General features: G+C 42.8%; 1 protein-coding gene across 1 annotated transcript in view; it reads right to left on the reverse strand.

Annotated features, from left to right (window-relative positions):
- The window catches only part of LOC120995469 (schlafen family member 9-like), a 153,800-nt gene that overhangs the window by 63,834 nt on the left and 69,245 nt on the right, over positions 1–20,721 (reverse strand). The window contains exon 4 of the mRNA XM_040424703.1: positions 8,840–8,902. Coding sequence (XP_040280637.1) covers positions 8,840–8,902 — 63 coding nt within the window. The remainder of the gene's footprint in view (positions 1–8,839; positions 8,903–20,721) is intronic.

Raw genomic sequence — 20,721 nt, forward strand, 5'->3', positions numbered from 1 at the left:
CATCCTCCTCATCATCATCGGATGATGATGAGCCACCAAGGCGGCGGAGACGCCGCCAGGCGGAGCCAGGGGCCCCACATGCTAGGGATCCTGTGGCCCACCCTAGTACAAGCCGCCCTGGGGTTCGTACTGGTTTCCCGGCCCACCAAATAAGTCCACCGGAGCCCCCTGCCGATGAACTTAGTTGGTGTCCCCCAGTGGACTTTGAGCCTGAGATTCCGGATTTTGCTGGCAATCCTGGAATCCAGATTCCCACAGTGGGGTTTACTGAAATTGACTATTTTAGTTTTTTTTTCAGTAACCCACTGGTGAATCTGATGGTGGAGCAGACGAATCTGTACGCCCAACAGTTCGTCGCTCAAAACCCAGGCTCATTTTTGGCTAGACCCGGTGGCTGGACGCCGGTCAGTGCAGCCGAGATGAGGACATTTTGGGGCCTCGTGCTGCATATGGGTCTAGTCCAAAAACCCAGTGTCAGGCAATACTGGAGTGGGGACGTCCTATACCAGACCCCACTGTACAGTATGGTCATGACACGCTCCCGGTTTGAGGCCGTCCGGAAATGTCTGCATTATTCCGATAATGCAGCATGTCCACCCCGAGGTGATCCTGCCTATGACCGGCTGTATAAGATACGGCCGGTCATCGATCACTTTGGGGCCAAATTCATGGAGGCCTACGTACCTGGAAGGGAGGTCGCGGTTGATGAGTCTCTCGTTGCGTTCAAGGGGAGACTCAGTTTCCGCCAATACATTCCCACAAAGCGGGCGAGGTATGGCGTGAAGCTATACAAAATTTGTGAGAGTACCTCAGGGTACACTTACAAATTTCGTGTGTACGAGGGGCGAGATTCCCGTATTCAACCCCCAGAATGTCCCCCCACTCTGGGTGTTACCGGGAAACTCGTGTGGGACCTTATGTACCCACTGCTGGATAACGGTTACCACTTGTACGTGGACAACTTTTATACCAGTATCCCCTTGTTCAGGTCTCTTGCCGCCAGATCCACGTTCGCTTGTGGGACCGTGCGGAAAAATCAACGCGGCCTCCCTGCCTACCCCCTCCAGGTACCTATCCCCAGGGGTGAGACCTGTGCCCTTACCAGTGGAAACCTGTTGCTGGTCAGGTATAAGGACAAGAGGGATGTCCTTATGCTGTCCACAATCCACAGTAACAGCACCACCCCAGTCCCTGTGCGAGGTACCGCGGCAACGGTCCTCAAGCCCGATTGTATCGTCGACTACAATCGGTATATGGGAGGAGTTGATCTCTCTGATCAAGTCCTCAAGCCATATAACGCCATGCGCAAAACCCGGGCATGGTACAAAAAAGTTGCGGTCTACTTGGTGCAGGTTGCCATGTACAACTCTTTTGTACTATCCCGAAGCGCTGGCAGCACAGGGACATTCCTCCAATTCTATGAGGCAGTCCTCAAGGCCCTGATCTTTTCGGACCGGGAAAGAGCAGGCCGGAGTACCTCGGGAATTGGAGGCGCCCGGATCGTCCCTGGCCAACACTTTCCAGGTGTGGTCCCCCATACTGGAAAGAAGGGACGAACCCAAAAAAAGTGCAGAGTGTGTCACAAGAGGGGGATACGGAAGGACACCACCACTCAGTGTGACACGTGCCCCGATCATCCGGGCCTCTGCATTATCGATTGCTTCAGGGAGTATCACACTTCCATGGAGTACTAAATTTTTATAATCCCCAACAGTCCACTAGAGAACATAAAAAACTATGGCTCTCAGACTTTGGAGACACGGAAACATTTTTTTTTTCCCCCAAAAAATATTAGTTTTAGTGCAGGCATCCTCAAACTGCGGCCCTCCAGATGTTGTAAAACTATAACTCCCAGCATGCCCAGACAACCTACAGCCATCAGCAGGGCATGGTGGGAATTGTAGTTTTACAACATCTGGAGGGCCGCAGTTTTTAGGATGCCTGCTTAGTGTCTCCAAAGTCTGAGAGCCATACATATTGGGCATCGTCGCGTGCGTAAAAGTCGTCGCTATAAAAATAACTTTTGCCCAAACGCCTCGGATGAACGGTGTTAAAAATATAAAATAAAAACGGTGCCAAAACACCCATTTTTGGGCAAAATTTCCATTTGAATCCTTTTGTAATAAAGCTAGGGTTAACAGCCAAACAAAACTCAATATTTATGGCCCTGATTCTGTAGTTTGCAGAAACACCCCATATGTGGTCGTAAATGGCTATATAGCCGCACGGCAGGGCATAGAACGAAGGGAACTCCATATGGTTTCTGGAAGGCAGATTTTGATGGACAGTTTTTTTTTTGACACCATGTCCCATTAGAAGCCCCCCCTGATGTAGCCTAGACTAGAAACTCCAAAAAAGTGACCCCATCTAAGAAACTACACCCCTCAAGGTATTCAAAAGTTACTTTACAAACTACGTTAACCCTTTAGGTGTTCCACAAAACTAAATAGCGAATGTAGAAACAATTTTAGAATTTAATTTTTTTGTTACATTGCCTCAAAAAGAGTAATATAGAGCAACCAAAAATCTAATTTACCCCTAAAATGGTCCCAAAACAACAACCACCTTATCCCGTAGTTTCCTAGATGGGGTCACTTTTATGGAGTTTCTACTCTAGGGGTGCATCAGGGGGCTTGAAAGGGTACATGGTGTCAATAAACCAGTCCAGCAAAATCTGCCTTCCAAAAACCATATGACATTCCCCTTCTTCTATGTCCTGCCGTTTAGCCAAACAGTAGTTTACGACCACATATGGGGTGTTTTTGCAAACTACAGAATCAGGGCAACCCATTTTGAGTGTTGTTTGGCAGTTAACCCTTGTTTTACTCCTGGAAAAAATTGATTATATTGGAAACTTTTCCAAAAAATAGAAATTTCAAAATTGTTTCTCCATCTGCCATTAACTCTTGTGGAACACCTAAAGGGTTAACAAAGTTTGTAAACCCAGTTTTGAATACCTTGAGGGGTGTACTTTCTTAGATGGAGTCACTTTTTTGAAATTTCTATTCTAGGGGTGCAACAGGGGGCTTCAAATGGGACATGGTATAAACAAAACCAGTCCTGCCAAATCTGCCTTCCAAAACCCATATGGCGTTCCCCTCCTTCTATGTGCTACCGTTCGGCCAAACAGTAGTTTACGACCACATATGGGGTGTTTTTGCAAACTACAGAATCAGGGCAACCCATTTTGAGTGTTGTTTGGCAGTTAACCCTTGTTTTACTCCTGGAAAAAATTTATTATATTGGAAACTTTTCCAAAAAATAGAAATTTCAAAATTGTTTCTCCATCTGCCATTAACTCTTGTGGAACACCTAAAGGGTTAACAAAGTTTGTAAACCCAGTTTTGAATACCTTGAGGGGTGTACTTTCTTAGATGGAGTCACTTTTTTGAAATTTCTATTCTAGGGGTGCAACAGGGGGCTTCAAATGGGACATGGTATAAACAAAACCAGTCCTGCCAAATCTGCCTTCCAAAACCCATATGGCGTTCCCCTCCTTCTATGTGCTACCGTTCGGCCAAACAGTAGTTTACGACCACATATGGGGTGTTTTTGCAAACTACAGAATCAGGGCAACCCATTTTGAGTGTTGTTTGGCAGTTAACCCTTGTTTTACTCCTGGAAAAAATTGATTATATTGGAAACTTTTCCAAAAAATAGAAATTTCAAAATTGTTTCTCCATCTGCCATTAACTCTTGTGGAACACCTAAAGGGTTAACAAAGTTTGTAAACCCAGTTTTGAATACCTTGAGGGGTGTACTTTCTTAGATGGAGTCACTTTTTTGAAATTTCTATTCTAGGGGTGCAACAGGGGGCTTCAAATGGGACATGGTATAAACAAAACCAGTCCTGCCAAATCTGCCTTCCAAAACCCATATGGCGTTCCCCTCCTTCTATGTGCTACCGTTCGGCCAAACAGTAGTTTACGACCACATATGGGGTGTTTTTGCAAACTACAGAATCAGGGCAACCCATTTTGAGTGTTGTTTGGCAGTTAACCCTTGTTTTACTCCTGGAAAAAATGTATTATATTGGAAACTTTTCCAAAAAATAGAAATTTCAAAATTGTTTCTCCATCTGCCATTAACTCTTGTGGAACACCTAAAGGGTTAACAAAGTTTGTAAACCCAGTTTTGAATACCTTGAGGGGTGTACTTTCTTAGATGGAGTCACTTTTTTGAAATTTCTATTCTAGGGGTGCAACAGGGGGCTTCAAATGGGACATGGTATAAACAAAACCAGTCCTGCCAAATCTGCCTTCCAAAAACCATATGGTGTTCCCCTCCTTCTATGTGCTACCGTTCGGCCAAACAGTAGTTTACGACCACATATGGGGTGTTTTTGCAAACTACAGAATCAGGGCAACCCATTTTGAGTGTTGTTTGGCAGTTAACCCTTGTTTTACTCCTGGAAAAAATTGATTATATTGGAAAATTTTCCAAAAAATAGAAATTTCAAAATTGTTTCTCCATCTGCCATTAACTCTTGTGGAAGACCTAAAGGGTTAATAAAGTTTGAAAAAACAGTTTTGAATACCTTGAGGGGTGTACTTTCTTAGATGGAGTCACTTTTTTGAAATTTCTATTCTAGGGGTGCAACAGGGGGCTTCAAATGGGACATGGTATAAACAAAACCAGTCCTGCCAAATCTGCCTTCCAAAAACCATATGGTGTTCCCCTCCTTCTATGTGCTACCGTTCGGCCAAACAGTAGTTTACGACCACATATGGGGTGTTTTTGCAAACTACAGAATCAGGGCAACCCATTTTGAGTGTTGTTTGGCAGTTAACCCTTGTTTTACTCCTGGAAAAAATTGATTATATTGGAAAATTTTCCAAAAAATAGAAATTTCAAAATTGTTTCTCCATCTGCCATTAACTCTTGTGGAAGACCTAAAGGGTTAATAAAGTTTGAAAAAACAGTTTTGAATACCTTGAGGGGTGTAGTTTCTAGAATGGGGTCATTTTTGGGAGGTTTCTATTATCTAAGCCTCACAAAGTGACTTCAAACCTGAACTGGTCCATAAAAAGTGGGATTTTGAAGATTTCTGAAAATTTCAAAATTTGCTTCTAAACTTCTAAGCCTTGTAACATCCCCAAAAAATAAAATATCATTCCCAAAATGCTACAAACATGAAGTAGACATATGGGGAATGTAAAATCATCACAATTTTTGGGGGTATTACTATGTATTACAGAAGTAGACAAACTGAAAGTTTGAAATTTGCAAATTTTTCAAAATTTTTGGTAAAAATTGTATTTTTTTATGCAAAAAAATTAAATTTTTTGACCCAATTTTAGCAGTGACATGAAGTACAATATGTGACGAAAAAACAATCTCAGAACGGCCTGGGTAAGTCAAAGCGTTTTAAAGTTATGAGCACTTAAAGTGACACTGGTCAGATTTCCAAAAAATGGCCTGGTCCTTAAGGTGAAAATGAGCCCGGTCCTTAAGGGGTTAACAATCAGAGCAGCGCTGGCTGCGGATTACGTCACAATGACAGGTACCGACGTAGTGGGTTGACTGCAGAGGCCCGTGGGAAGGTGGACTCAGATCGGAGCTGCTGCAGTCGGAGACCAAAACCAATAAACGTAGGCAGTGACGCAGCGCCAGCAGAATGACGTGTTAGTAATGACTTGAGTTTCACTTCTATTTTTGAGCAGATTTTTACAATTTGAAATAAAATATCTTTACTTGAATCGATTTTATCAGCCAGAGGCAAAGCCTTAGCCCAGAGCCATAAGCGAGAGAGATATTCAGAGAATATGGTGGCTTGGGTGACTCAAATGTCAATGAAGGCAATTTTTTGGAGCTTAAATTGCTGTCACAGTACGATACTGTTCTTGAATACCATCTGAAAAAGCCAGTAGGTCATGTTTCTTATCAGAGTTCGGAATCGCAAAACGAACTGATTTCTGCACTTGCAAGTGAAACTCTGAGCACTATCATAAAGAGAGTGAAAGCAGCAAAGTTTTTTTCAGTAATTGTGGATTCCACAATTGATATCACAAGAATAGACCAGTACTCCTGATCATTAAGATATGTCACAAAAACGGGTAATAGCACTGAACTTCCAGATGGCTGTGCAGTCATTCTATGACATATTAATTAATGTGCTCACCAGACAACTTGATCTTGATGTGAAGTTAATGAGAGGACAAGCCTATGATGTGGCAAGGACAATGTCAGGTCACTTAATTAGTGTGAAAGCCACAATGAAACAAAAAACTGTTCTGATAAAGCAGTGTTCATTGTTGTGCACACAACCTCAATTTAATTCTTATACTTCGTGTGCGTTGTGCAGTGCTAAAGTTTTTATCTGTACACTTGAAATGCTGTATACATTTTAAACATCAAGTATCCCTAGATATAAAGGGGCACATTTATTAAGACCGGCCTTTTAGATGCCGGTTTTAATAAACCCCTAAGCTGGCAGTGGATCCGATGACTTTGGCAGATCATACACCAGTTCTAAATGTAAGACAGCTTCTGAGCTGTCTTACATTTAGATCTTGTTCTACTTCTGAAACAGGCGTAAAAAATGATAAATGAAACCGGCCTGCCGGCCAGTCCCACTTTTTTTTTAGACCTGGCGTATTTCAGATAGATAAATGACCCCCAAAATTCTGGAGGAAGAACAACATAAAATCCCGGAGAGAACAGTATTGACACTAAAGAAGCTATCAGATACAAGATGGACTTCCAGGAAGCAGAAGACTGATGCGGTCATCCAAAGCTTGCCCGCAATTGAGACTCTGCGCCAAATCAAGATACATAATGGCACCACTCCAAAAACTGCAGCTGAAGGTCTGTTGACAAAACTACAAACCTAGGAATTCAAGGTGATGCTATTTTTTTAGAATACACTTTTAAAAATAACATATGGTCTTTCAAACTACCTTCAAAAAGAATCATTGGACATCAATGCAGCCGTACATCTAATTGACACATGCATGACACAGATCAGAGGGCTGCGATCAGATGAGGCATTTGTAACAATTAATAGCTAGATCTTTGGCTGTGCTTTCATGTGCAAGGACTTACCACATATCAGAAACTGATGGTTCGGAAGAGCAAATGATTTTATGATTAAAGAGCTGAAGATGAACCAATTGAGGATGGCCAAGCTCATTTCAGAACTGAAGTACCGTATTTTATAATATACTGAATGTATTTGTGGGTCAGTTTGATCACCGCTTTTTGGATATTAGAGAAATGGCTAAATTGTTCAGTCCACTTAATAACAAGATCCAGATGTAGCCAACAAAGTAAATAAACTTGCCCGCTTCTACTCTGGTGATGTGTCTAAACGTGAGGTAGTATTAGATGAGTTCCTCACTTTCTGTAATATATACAGTGAACTGTCAATTGAGAAGGAGCTGGTCACCACTGACAACATCTTACCATTTCTCTTTGCCAATGACATGCCCTTTCCAAACTTGAGTATGCTTTACCGTATCTATTTCACTATTCCGGCCAGTAATGCAAAAGCACAGAGAAGCTTCAGCCGCCTGAAACGTATTAAAAACACATCTACCAGCCTGCATGCATAAGGCCAGAATGTCCAATTTAACCTTACTACATATCGACAGGGAAATTGAAATTGACAAAGAAAAGGACAGAAAAATGGCACTGTAAAAATTGACTTTTGCATGTACAGTATAAAGTTCAGCAGATTTTTGGACGTCTATTTGTCACTGTGATCAATGGATTCCAGGGTTATTTTAGAGTTTGAAAAAAAATTGACCGATTTGGTGAGTACCATGTTTTTTACATTTTATATTAGTATGTTAGTGTATTTCTATCTGAATGACAATATTTGCATACTTCAGCCGTGAATGGGTCCACATCCGTGATGGGGTGCACAAACTGCCAGGGCCCGTATATTGCGGACCCGCTGTTTGTGGGTAGCAATACGGGCGCAGCTTGGCAATGGCCATGTGCACGAAGCCTTAACTGTGGATGTAATTATAGCCACCCACCTGGGGGTTTGGCAGGCCTCTGCTTCGTATGTGCTAAGGTCTGTGTGTCTTTGTATGTGCTCTACTTGTGTTTGGCTAGTCTACTGCTGTCAAACATTAAGCTAGTTTGGATTTGTATCTCCTTATTATAGAGAGCAGGCATGGTATTATAGCCTACTGTTATATATAGGATTTGTATGCATCTCTGATATTGAAATGACTGTTGCGTCTTCTGCTATTCATTGTAGTGACCTTCGTTAACTTTTAAAATTGGGCTGCCGGACAAGCCTAAGCCCTCTAACATCCTAAAAAAATATGAAAGGATGTTAAAAAAAAATAATGGCAACAAAGTAGACATATGGTAAGTATGCAAATTTTGGAATTTGTTTAATAAATAAATGCAATATAATGACCAAAATTTACTATTAACATGAAAAACAATGTGTCACAAAAAAAATTTGAAATCTCAATCACTGAAACGCTAAAAGCATATCAAAAGTTATTACCATAAAGTGACATGTCGAATTTTAAAAATGGGTCTCTGGCATTTGGTCCAAACTGGTTTCTGATGCAAAAGGTTATTCAGGTATGGTCTCACTGTAAGAAATTATTCACTGCAGTCCACGTTGGAGTCTGCTTCAGCACATCATATAAGTGTTTCATACAGTACATCACAAACTTTTTTTTTGCTATAGGTTTCCTGCCTAGATGTAAGGGAAACCCTATTCTTTCTGGTGCTCTGATGGATGAAAGGAAAATAAAAAATTCCAGAGAATTTTTTCTCTTCTATGTTCTTCTTCCTGCACATTTATGAATTAGACACATGGGTGTTAAAACTTTAAAAATAAAAAATGACGTGAAAATATAGGTGAACTTACTCTGCAACTTCCACTGGCACTTCTGGCAAGCCTGTGTTCATAGAAATGGTTCCAAGAGGTATTCTGTATTAAAACATTAATAAAATGTTTAAGGTTTATATTAAAAGGATAATCAAGTTATAATATCCTTTCACTTCTGCCATTGTACCGTGCATGCCATTGTCGGCTGTTTGTAGTTTGAAATGTACTGTTTTGTTCAATGGCGGTTCATGTTGCCACTGCTCCATGTATCCTGGTGTTGCTACTTGTGGTGTGAATTGGGCCTATGTACTTGTATTTCTCCTCAGTTCTGTATTGTAAATGTTAGGCCTCTTTCACACGGGCGTCATGTTTTTTGCCCGGATAAGATGCGGGTGCGTTGTGGGGAAAATGCACGATTTTTCCGCGCGAGTGCAAAACATTGTAATGCGTTTTGCACGCGCGTGAGAAAAATCGGCATGTTTGGTACTCAAACCTTAACATGCTTATAAGCGAAAATAATAGCATTCTCAATACAGAATGCTTAGTAAAATAGGGCTGGAGGGGTTAAAAAAAATATATATATTTTTTTAACTCACCTTAATCCACTTGATCGCGCAGCCGGCATCTCTTCTTCTTTGCTGTGCACAGGAATAGGACCTTTGATGATGTCACTGTGCTCATCACATGGTCCAATCACATGGTTCGGGACCATGTGATTGGATCATGTGATGTGACGTCACCACAGGTCCTTAGCCGGCAGCTCAACATTACAGAAGACAGAGATCCGCAACTACGCGATCAAGTGGACTCGGCGAGTAAATTTTTTATTTTATTTTAAACCCCGCCATCACTATTTAACTTTGCATTCTGTATTCAGAATGCTATTATTTTCCCTTATAACCATGTTATAAAAGGGGAAATAATAAAGATCGGGTCCCCATCCCGATAGTCACCTAGCAACCATGCGTGAAAATTGCACCGCATCCGGACTTGCTTGCGGATGCTTGCGATTGTTATGCGGCCCTATTCACTTCTATGGGGCCTGCGTTGCGTGAAAAACGCAGAATATAGAGCTTGCTGCGATTTTCACGCAACGCACAAGTGATACGTGAAAATCACAGCTCATGTGCACAGCCCCATAGAAATGAATGGGTCAGGATTCAGTGCGGGTGCAATGCGTTCAACCCGCGCGGAAATCTCGCCCGTGTGAATGGGGCCTTAATCTTCCACTTGCAGTGTGTGTCTGCATTTGTTCGATTAAGGTGTTTGTTAAAGACTATGTACACCTTTAGGGGGTCTTTTTTTTATTGCATTGTACTCATTTTGAGCTAAAATTCTTTTTTAATTGGTCTTTATTTTTTAAAATCAGATAGTTTTTATTTTGTTCTGATTCAAATATTCTGACCATACAAAATACAAATCAAAAGTTTACAATCAAGCAGATCCAGAGGTCATAATACAAAGTCATGACATGATACAATCGTATAAAAGGTAAATACACTTAAAGGGAGTCTGTCACCAGATTTTGACCTTATAGACCGCTTACATAGCGCTCTAGCATAGCAGTCTATGATTCTAATGGTACCTTTGATGTTTTCTTGTGAAGTTCCCCCAAAACAGACTTTTATTCATATGTAAATCAGGGCAGGGCCGGTGCTACCATAAGGCAGACCAAGCGGCTGCCTTAGGGCGCACCCTGGGGGAGGGCGGAAAAATGTGACATGGAGGGGGAGAAATGTGATATGGGGGGCTGATGGCTGACATGGGGGGCTAATGGATGGGGGCTGATGTCTGACATGGGGGTCTGATTAACATTGGGGGTCTGATTGGGGCTGTGAGCTGAGGTCTGATTAACATTGGGGGTCTGATTGCTGGTCTGACCTGAGGTGTAATGGAAATTTATTTTTTTCTTATTATACTCCTCTAAAACCTAGGTGTGTCTAGGGCGAAAAATACGGTCCTCAAACTAGCGATTGTATGAAGCAGAGAGAAGATACCAGGACCACACAGAGGAGAATCCAGCTGCTGCAGACGGGACCAGGGCCAGGTGAGCTGCGAGGGGGGAAGGGGCGCCAAAATGTAGCTTCGCTTGTGTTGACAAAAATCCTTGCACCGGCCCTAAATCAGGGCTAGCAAGTGCCCAGGGGCAGCGTTTACCTCGTTGGTGCCCAGGCTGTTCTGCCTCTTTTCGTCATATCCCCGCCCCAGCCTTTCCTCTGCCCCACTCTTCCTTTGCGTCCTCCTTCTCTGCAGCGAGATCCCGCGCCTGCGCTATCCATAGCTTTGCCGGGGCATGTGCACTGCGATGCCCATTGTGGGCACGGCATCGCAGTAGCCACTGCGCATGCGCCGGCCAACGGCGCGAAACAGCGGCGAGGAGGCGGACCAGAGACACCCACAATGTGCATCGCAGTGCGCATGCCCTGGCCAAGCAATGGAGAGCGCAGGCGCGGGATCTCGCTGCAGAGAACTTGAGAAGGAGGACGCAAAAGAAGAGCGGGGCGGGCAGAGGAAGAGGCTGGGGCGGGGATATGACGAAAAGAGGCAGAACAGACTGGGCACCAACGAGGTGAATGCCGCCCCTGGGCACTTACGAGCCCTAATTTACATATAAATAAAATTCTGTTTTTGCCTTGGGGGAACTTCACAAGAAAACATCAAAAGGTACCATTAGAATCATAGACTGCTATGCTAGAGCGCTATGTAAGCGGTCTATAAAAGGTCAAAATCCGGTGACAGACTCCCTTCAAACCACAACATAACCCCCGCCCCCTTTGAGACAGATTTAGAGTATTACACATCATTTTCTAATCACTTTAAGGCACCAATAGTCGACAAATATCATATACACTGCTCAAAAAATAAATAAAAGGGAACACAAAAATAACATCCTAGATCTGAGTTATTTAAATATTCTTCTGAAATACTTTGTTCTTTACATAGTTGAATGTGCTGACAACAAAATCACACAAAAATAAAAGAATGGAAATCAAATTTTTCAACCCATCGAGGTCTGGATTTGGAATCGCACTCAAAATTATAGTGGAAAAACACACTACAGGCTGATCCAACTTTGATGTAATGTCCTTAAAACAAGTCAAAATGAGGCTCAGTAGTGAGTGTGGCCTCCACGTGCCTGTATGACCTCCCTACAAGGCCTGTGCATCTCCTCTCAGACCTGGACTAAAGCATCTGCCAACTCATGGACAGTTTGTGGTGCAACGTGACGTTGGTCGATAGAGCGAGACATGATGTCCCAGATGTGCTCAATTGGATTCAGGTCTGGGGAACGGGCGGGCCAGTCCATAGCATCAATGCCTTCGTCTTGCAGGAACTGCTGACACACTCCAGCCACATGAGGTCTAGCATTGTCTTGCATTAGGAGGAACCCAGGGCCAACCGCACCAGCATATGGTCTCACAAAGGGTCTGAGGATCTCATCTCGGTACCTAATGACAGTCAGGCTACCTCTGGCGAGCACATGGAGGGCTGTGCGGCCCTCCAAAGAAATGCCACCCCACACCATTACTGACCCAATGCCAAAGCGGTCATGCTGGAGGATGTTGCAGGCAGCAGAACGTTCTCCACGACGTCTCAAGACTCTGTCACATGTGCTCAGTGTGAACCTGCTTTCATCTGTGAAGAGCACAGGGCGCCAGTAGCGAATTTGCCAATCTTGGTGTTCTCTGGCAAATGCCAAACGTCCTGCACGGTGTTGGGCTGTAAGCACAACCCCCACCTGTGGACGTCGGGCCCTCATGGAGTCTGTTTCTGACCGTTTGAGCAGACAAATGCACATTTTGCAGGGCTCTGGCAGTGCTCCTCCTGTTCCTCCTTGCACAAAGGCGGAGGTAGCGGTCCTGCTGCTGGGTTGTTGCCCTCCTACGGCCTCCTCCACATCTCCTGATGTACCGGCCTGTCTCCTGGTAGCGCCTCCATGCTCTGGACACTCCGCTGACAGACACAGCAAACCTTCTTGCCACAGCTCGCATTGATGCGCCATCCTGGATAAGCTGCACTACCTGAGCCACTTGTGTGGGTTGTAGACTCCGTCTCATGCTACCACTAGAGTGAAAGCACCGCCAGCATTCAAAAGTGACCAAAACATCAGCCAGGAAGCATAGGAACTGAGAAGTGGTCTGTGGTGACCACCTGCAGAACCACTCCTTTATTGGGGGTGTCTTGCTAATTGCCTATAATTTCCACCTGTTGTCTATCCCATTTGCACAACAGCATGTGAAATTGATTGTCACTCAGTGTTGCTTCCTAAGTGGACAGTTTGATTTCACAGAAGTGTGATTGACTTGGAGTTACATTGTGTTGTTTAAGTGTTCCCTTTATTTTTTTGAGCAGTGTATGTCCAGATATCCAGAGAAAATTCCATCTATAGTGATCACCAAAATTCACTTATACTTATTGATACGTACATTTCACATCACCATATGTGACTCCTATCCCTCTAGCAAGAGCTAGCCATGGACTACACACCCCTGATCTATCTATCCAAAGGCCCCAGATACTTTCAAATTTAAGATAAGATAAGATAAGATGCCTTTATTGTCACTGTACAATACAATGTAATACAATGTACAATACAATGAAATGTTGTTTGGAGCAATCCTAGATGCCATGGACAGAGGAACAAGAACTGACATTTAAACTAAAGCACTACACTAGGAAAAAAAACAAAACATTGCACTAGAAAGCATTACTATTCACAGTTCACAGCATATATATAGAAAGAGCAAAGTAGGAAGTGCTTATGAGTGTATATATACACACTGATTCAGACACCACTGCAGACAAGAGATCATCATGGGTTCATGAATGCAGCAGTCACTTTCAGTCTGTGGTAGTTTCTTTCCTAGGAAGGGGCAATAGTCTCTGAGCATTTAGGAGACTGATTGCTTTGGGGTAAAAGCTGTTCTTCAGCCTAGTGGTGCGGGCATGTAGGGCTCTAAGACGCCTACCAGAGGGTAGGGGAATGAAAAGGCTGTGGCCGGGGTGAGTTGGATCCCCGCAGATAATCTTTGCCCTGTTGCTGCAGCGAGCAGTGAAGATGTCATCCAGTGATGGTAGCTGAGTACCAGTGATTCTGCCAGCCATTCTGATGATGCGCTTGAGGGTCTTCTTGTCCTCAGAAGAGCAGCCGGAGTACCACACTGTAATGCAGTATGTGATAACAGATTCTATGGTGCTCCTGTAAAAATTGACTAGCAGCTGTTTTGGGAGTTGTGCTGTCTTCAGACTCCTCAGAAAATAAAGCCTCTGAAGTCCTTTTTTTGGTAATTTCTGTTGTGTTTTTTTATCCATGACAGGTCCTGACTAATATGAACTCCCAAGAATCTGAAACTTTGAACTATCTCCACGTTTCCACCATTAATGCTAATGGGATGGTGTCCATTTTGTTTCTTCTTCCTAAAATCCAGAATTAGCTCCTTTGTTTTCTTGGTATTGAGTATGAGGTTGTTGTTCTTACTCCATCTCTCTAGGTTCTCAACCTCTTTCCTATAGGCTGTTTCATCATTGTTGGAGATTAGGCCTATCACGGTCATGTCATCTGCAAATTTTATAATGGTATTGTGAATAGGTTTACAGTCATTTGTGAAGAGGGAGTAAAGGAGAGGGCTCAACACACAGCCTTGCGGTACCCCAGTGTTTAGTGTTAAGGATGAAGAAAAGTGCTTGCCCATGCATACGATTTGTGGTCTTTTTGTAAGAAAATCCAGTATCCAGTTGCACAGGTGTAAGCCGAGACCCAAGTTGTTCAGTTTCATTGCCAACTTGTTGGGAGGGGTGGTGTTAAAGGCCGAGCTGTAATCAATGAACAGCATCCGCACATAGGCCTATCACGGTCATGTCATCTGCAAATTTTATAATGGTATTGGTATTGTGATTAGGTTTACAGTCATTTGTGAAGAGGGAGTAAAGGAGAGGGCTCAACACACAGCCTTGCGGTACCCCAGTGTTTAGTGTTAAGGATGAGGAAAAGTGCTTGCCCATGCATACGATTTGTGGGGAGGGGTGGTGTTAAAGGCCGAGCTGTAATCAATGAACAGCATCCGCACATAGCTGTCTCTCTGCTCCAGGTGTGACAGCGCAGTGTGAAGGGTAAGTGAGACAGCATCCTCAGTTGACCTATGTACTCTGTAAGCAAATTGGTATTGGTCCATGGAGGTTCAGATCTTGCTCTTCATGTGCCTGAGGACAAAGTTGTTCAAAGCACTTCATAGCAATAGGAGTGAGAGCCACCGGGCGATAATCACGTAAGGTCTTCACCCCTGCCTGTTTTGGAATTGGGACAATTGTGGAGGACTTCAGGCAAGTGGGGACAATGGCCTGCTCTAGTGAGCTGTTAAACATTCTGGTAAACACTGTTTTCAGCTGTTTAGCACAGTTTTTTAGGACTTTTCCAGGAACTTCATCAGGACCAGCTGCTTTGTGGGGATTAATGTGGTTTAAGGCCCATTCTACCTCATGTGCTCTCAGCATCAGGGAACAGGATGGAGCCTCTTGCTGGGCTAATTTGATGATAGGCAGCTCATTGTCTTTGTCAAATCGTGCAAAAAAATAATTTAGGTCATCAGGAGAGAAAGAATTTCCGGTGTTGATAGAACAGGTGTTGTTCTTATAATTCGTAATGGACTTGATACCCTGCCACATGCGTCGGGAATCAGAGCTTGTAAAATGATGTTGTATTTTTGTTTTGTAGCAGAGCTTTGCCTCCTTAATGCCCCTCTTCAGATTGGACCTGGCTGTTTTGTACTCCTCTGGGTCTCCCTTTCGGAAAGCAATGTCACGTGCATTCAAAAAGGTTTTGGACATTTCTGTTTATCCATGGTTTCCTATTTGGGAAGGACCAAATGATTTGGACAGGCAATTACGCTTAATATACACCCCTCTTTCCATTCTTATTACAATGTTCAATCTTGTGATAAATTCAGCAGCAGGAGGAGGAAGAGGCTGTATCCATTTAGCAGCCAGTGTTTTACGTGCTTGGTATAATATCCTATTAATTCCAGTGACAATATATTCTTGTAAGTTATCAGCGTCAAAGATACCAAGCAGACACATTCTAGGATTCAACACATATTTTGCACTATATATCTTGTTAGAGTTATTACATCATTCCAATACTGTTTTAGGGCACTACAGCTCCATAACAGAGAATAACCCAGCCTCTTTCTCCTGACAATTCAGACACGTGGAATCACCTCTATAACCAATTTTAAATAGAAAAAGCTGGGGATTTGTATGTCCTGTGGACCATATATAGTTGTGATAATCTAGCTGCTTCACTGAGGGATTGCTTAGCAATTGATCTTTATTAAATATATGGAGCCCTTTTTTCTGAACATAGCTGAGATCCTGTAGCAGCCTCAGATTTCCATCAGTTGGGGAGCTAACAGGCTCCTTATCTTTGCTATCTGACATTATAAACACTCATAGTTCAGTTCTTATCTTATTGATAAGAATGTGGCTTAAATAAGTGTTTATGACCTATTAGTAGTTTAGAGAGAAGGTTTAATAGATGCCTGGCACAAAGTGAAAGTACAAGTTAACCCTTTGTGACAGAACGGCTCAATATTTTTAATAAGGCCAACTGAAAATATGATTTTTAGCCAACAATGAGTGAAATGCAATCAAACAAAAAAATGCCTCCGATTGTGTACATAGCATTTAAGTCTGCTATACAGTCCTGTGTTCTGTGTCAGTTTGTGGACAGTCTCTTGAATGCTTCGACCTCCCTTGGTTGATCAACTTTCTTGCCCGGTTGTTTGTCTTGCCACGTCTTGCTGTCTTTCCATTTGGAGTCTGTCTGTGTCAGAGTTCTGACCTAGATCCATATGCCATTACCCGGTGTCTGTTCTATGAATTTCTACTTGTTTGTCTTAGTCTTAGATTTGTATGTGCTCTGGTAGTGTTTGTATAGATCTTTTGCAGTCAGTGTGCTGGCTTCTGTTCGTATTTCTGTATCCTCTGTGTCTGAATTGTGTCCTGTTTCAACAGTGTGAGCGTCTTGCACTTCCTTCTGCCTAGACGTCTTGACCCCTGCCATCCGCTATGTCTCTATGGGTTCCTGTAGCCATATGTCTGTCCGCTAGTGCTCTGTGTTTTATTCCATGCTTGTATTTCATGTTTGCCTTGGATTTGTCTGTGCTCTGTCTGGTTCTGAATTGTGCCATGACTGTGTCCCTGGTGCTTTGCACTATTGTTCTTGACCTCTCACAGTGAAGCTCAATGTATAAAAGAAAGAACATAGTAGAAGTCATTTAAAAGAGGAGAAATATTGTAATAAATAGTGCATATTACTGGTCATTGTGCAAAATAAAATATATGAATAAAAACATTTTCTCTGCCCTTCAGTAATTTCTGACCACAATGTCACCAGTACCATGCTGTAATATGTTATAAACGGAGTGTGATGAAACGCAATATGTTGAGATTTTTTTATCTCCGCAGCCAGGTCCGTGATCCCTAGACATTGGCGCACTGTACATGCACCTAACATTAGAGAATGGTATCAAGAAATGTTGCACATAAACAGAATGGAGGAGATTTCTGCGGAGGCTTTGGACCTTTCGAACAAATTCCAAAAAGGTATGGTCGCAGTGGATTGAGTTTCAAGACTCTCCAGAACTCCTGTCAATACTCACTTCGTAAATGGCAGGCACTCTCATCATATACTTCCCCTCCTTACCCCCCTTCTTCCCTCCTCTCTCTTTATCTTTACCTTTCCTATCCTCTCTCTTCCTTTTCCTTGTATGTTTAGTGTCTTCTTTCTGAATTGTGGTGGGGTTTATCCCTCACGCCTATTAACATGTCACATTGCAGATATACTTTTGAAGGTATGTAATTTGTTGTTACATTATATATATATAGCAAACAGGAAATAGTAGCAGCACACCACTATATGCACTAAGATTGAGTAAACAGGTGAATATGTGAACAGGGTCAAATACATGACGCCACAAAGTATAATAGTATATAGTCACTGCAAAGGCAGTGGAGAAGTTCTTAGCGCATATTATTGATCAAAAATATGTCGGGCCCACCTACCAGACGGCAAGGTAGCTTCTCATCAGGTGGGGACCTACTCTAACATGGAGGGTCCAGCTCCATTGTTTCTCTGATTAAAAGCACCAAGGGGTGGGGGATGGGCGAGGAGTGCAAAGTTCCACAGAGGATGCCCAGTCCTCTATATTATATATAAACCAAGCAATAGAACAGCACCTCCTAAGTTAAAACGCAGGTGCAAGCTACCTGGCAATAATACAGCAAACAGGAAATAGTAGCAGCACACCACTATATGCACTAAGATTGAGTAAACAGGTGAATATGTGAACAGGGTCAAATACATGACGCCACAAAGTATAATAGTATATAGTCACTGCAAAGGCAGTGGAGAAGTTCTTAGCGCATATTATTGATCAAAAATATGTCGGGCCCACCTACCAGACGGCAAGGTAGCTTCTCATCAGGTGGGGACCTACTCTAACATGGAGGGTCCAGCTCAATTGTTTCTCTGATTAAAAGCACCAAGGGGTGGGGGATGGGCGGGGAGTGCTAAGTTCCACAGAGGATGCCCAGTCCTCTATATTATATATAAACCAAGCAATAGAACTTCTCCACTGCCTTTGCAGTGACTATATACTATTATACTTTGTGGCGTCATGTATTTGACCCTGTTCACATATTCACCTGTTTACTCAATCTTAGTGCATATAGTGGTGTGCTGCTACTATTTCCTGTTTGCTGTATTATTGCCAGGTAGCTTGCACCTGCGTTTTAACTTAGGAGGTGCTGTTCTATTGCTTGGTTTATTTATATAATGTACTTCATGGATTGAAATGTGAACATGTTAAATGTTTTTGGAAAATGAACTGAATAAAAACAGTTTAAACATAAACGGAGTGTGATATGACCAGTTAATGCTTTACTCACTTTTATGCTATAGCTGGGGTTTTTTGTTCTTTAAATAGAGCAACCTAAGTTTCTAAGGGTATGTTCTCATGATGGATTTTGAAAATTAAAACTGCATGTGTATTTTTCAGCGCAATTTTTCCATGTTTTTTTTATTTTTATTTAAACCAATGCATGTTTACTTCACTACAGAACTGCATTTTCAGCTTGTGGTTTTTGACTGAAGCCATTTATTTCAATGGGATATTCACAGTCGATTCTGTCCCGAGATAAGGCATGCTGCTTAATTTTTCTAAGTGGAAAAAACAGGCAAATGCTGCTTCCTATTGAAATGAATGAGAGACTGTTTTGAGGTATTTTTTGGAGCTGATTTTGAAGCGGACATGCTACAAAAAACTCAATGTGAACTGGCCCTAACAGTTAAACACAGTTTAATAGGCAGGTGTAAGGTGAAAGCAGCTTTAAGATACATTACATTTTATTATTTGTGCATACTCTATTGAATTACACAAAAAAGTAAACCATGCATTAACTTTAACCCCTTTACATCATGCACTGTATAACTGTGACGCAGCGACAAGTTTGCTAATTCAAGATATAGATACCATTTTAATGTACTCTAGAAGGAGCCAACTGAACATGGCATCTAAGTGTTTAGACAGAGGGAGAAGAAGCACCCTCTGTCACCCCATTGCAACTAGGGCTGCAACGATTAATCGAAGTTATCAATAATATTCGATAACTGGATTCGTTGTTGACGAATCCCATTATCGAATAATCTGCCAATTCGTTGCTATGCGGGCGGTCAGGCGCTATGCCTGTGGGTCCTTAATCGGCAGTAACTTTTACTTGAACTTTAAATCAGTGCATCTTTATTACTTGACAATGAATCACCAGTAACAGGCAGAGTGGGCGGTGGCGTAACGTCACTTACTCACGTGACGCGCCTGCTTCATTCATAAAGTGGGCGGAGCAGGTGCGTCACGTGAGTGAGTGACGAGCCGATTTAAAAAATGCGCTGATTTAAAGTTCAAGTAAAAGTTACTGCCAGTTAAGGAATAGTCTACTGCTGTGAGCGGCTGGGCTGGGGCTGTTATGGCGAGGTGGATCTGTGGATGGCACTGTTATGGGGAGAAGGATCTGTGGATGACACATATAGCATAAGATGCTATATAGTGTCATCCACAGATCCCACTGCCCATAACAGCGTGCCATCCACAGATCCCACTGCCCATAACAGCGTGCCATCCACAGATCCCACTGCCCATAACAGCGTGCCATCCACAGATCCCCCATAACAGCGTGCCATCCACAGATCCCCCATAACAGCGTGCCATCCACAGATCCCCCATAACAGCGTGTCATCCACAGATCCCCCATAACAGTGCCATCCACAATTTGTTTTAATATGGCCTTTGAACATAATTTTTCAAGTAAAATCATATAAACCCCTTTTTTTTTTTGACATTTTGGTGTTTTTCTTCCCGATTAAATAGATGAAATCATTGACAAATAATCGTTAGCTGCAGCCCTAATTGCAACCTTCTCAATTGCAGAGTAACAACAGATTGATATGGATGTGGGATACCTGACAATGGTCACTAGGCCCAACATGTATGGAAAACTATTAGTCTTTGCCTGCATTATGCAAGTCCCTACTTACGTCCGTAAGTGTTTTGTGGATCTGCAAATTGCGGATCCGAAAAAACACGGACATTGCCAATGTGCATTCCGAAATTTGTGGACCGCACATCGCCGGTACTATAATAGAAGATGCCTAATCTTGTCCGCAATTGCGGAATGGAACATGTTCTATTTTTTTGCGGAAACGGAAGCACGGATGCGGAAGTGCGGATCCGCAAATGCGGACAGCACATTCCGGCCCCATTGAAAATGAATGGGTCTGCACCCGTTCCGCAAAATTGCGGAATGGATGCGGACCCATTTTGCGCACGTCTGAATGGACCCTTAGAAATGGTACCCCACATCCATATCAA

The sequence above is a fragment of the Bufo bufo genome, chromosome 3 (genome assembly GCF_905171765.1).
Source record: "Bufo bufo chromosome 3, aBufBuf1.1, whole genome shotgun sequence".
NCBI classification, from domain to species: domain Eukaryota; kingdom Metazoa; phylum Chordata; class Amphibia; order Anura; family Bufonidae; genus Bufo; species Bufo bufo.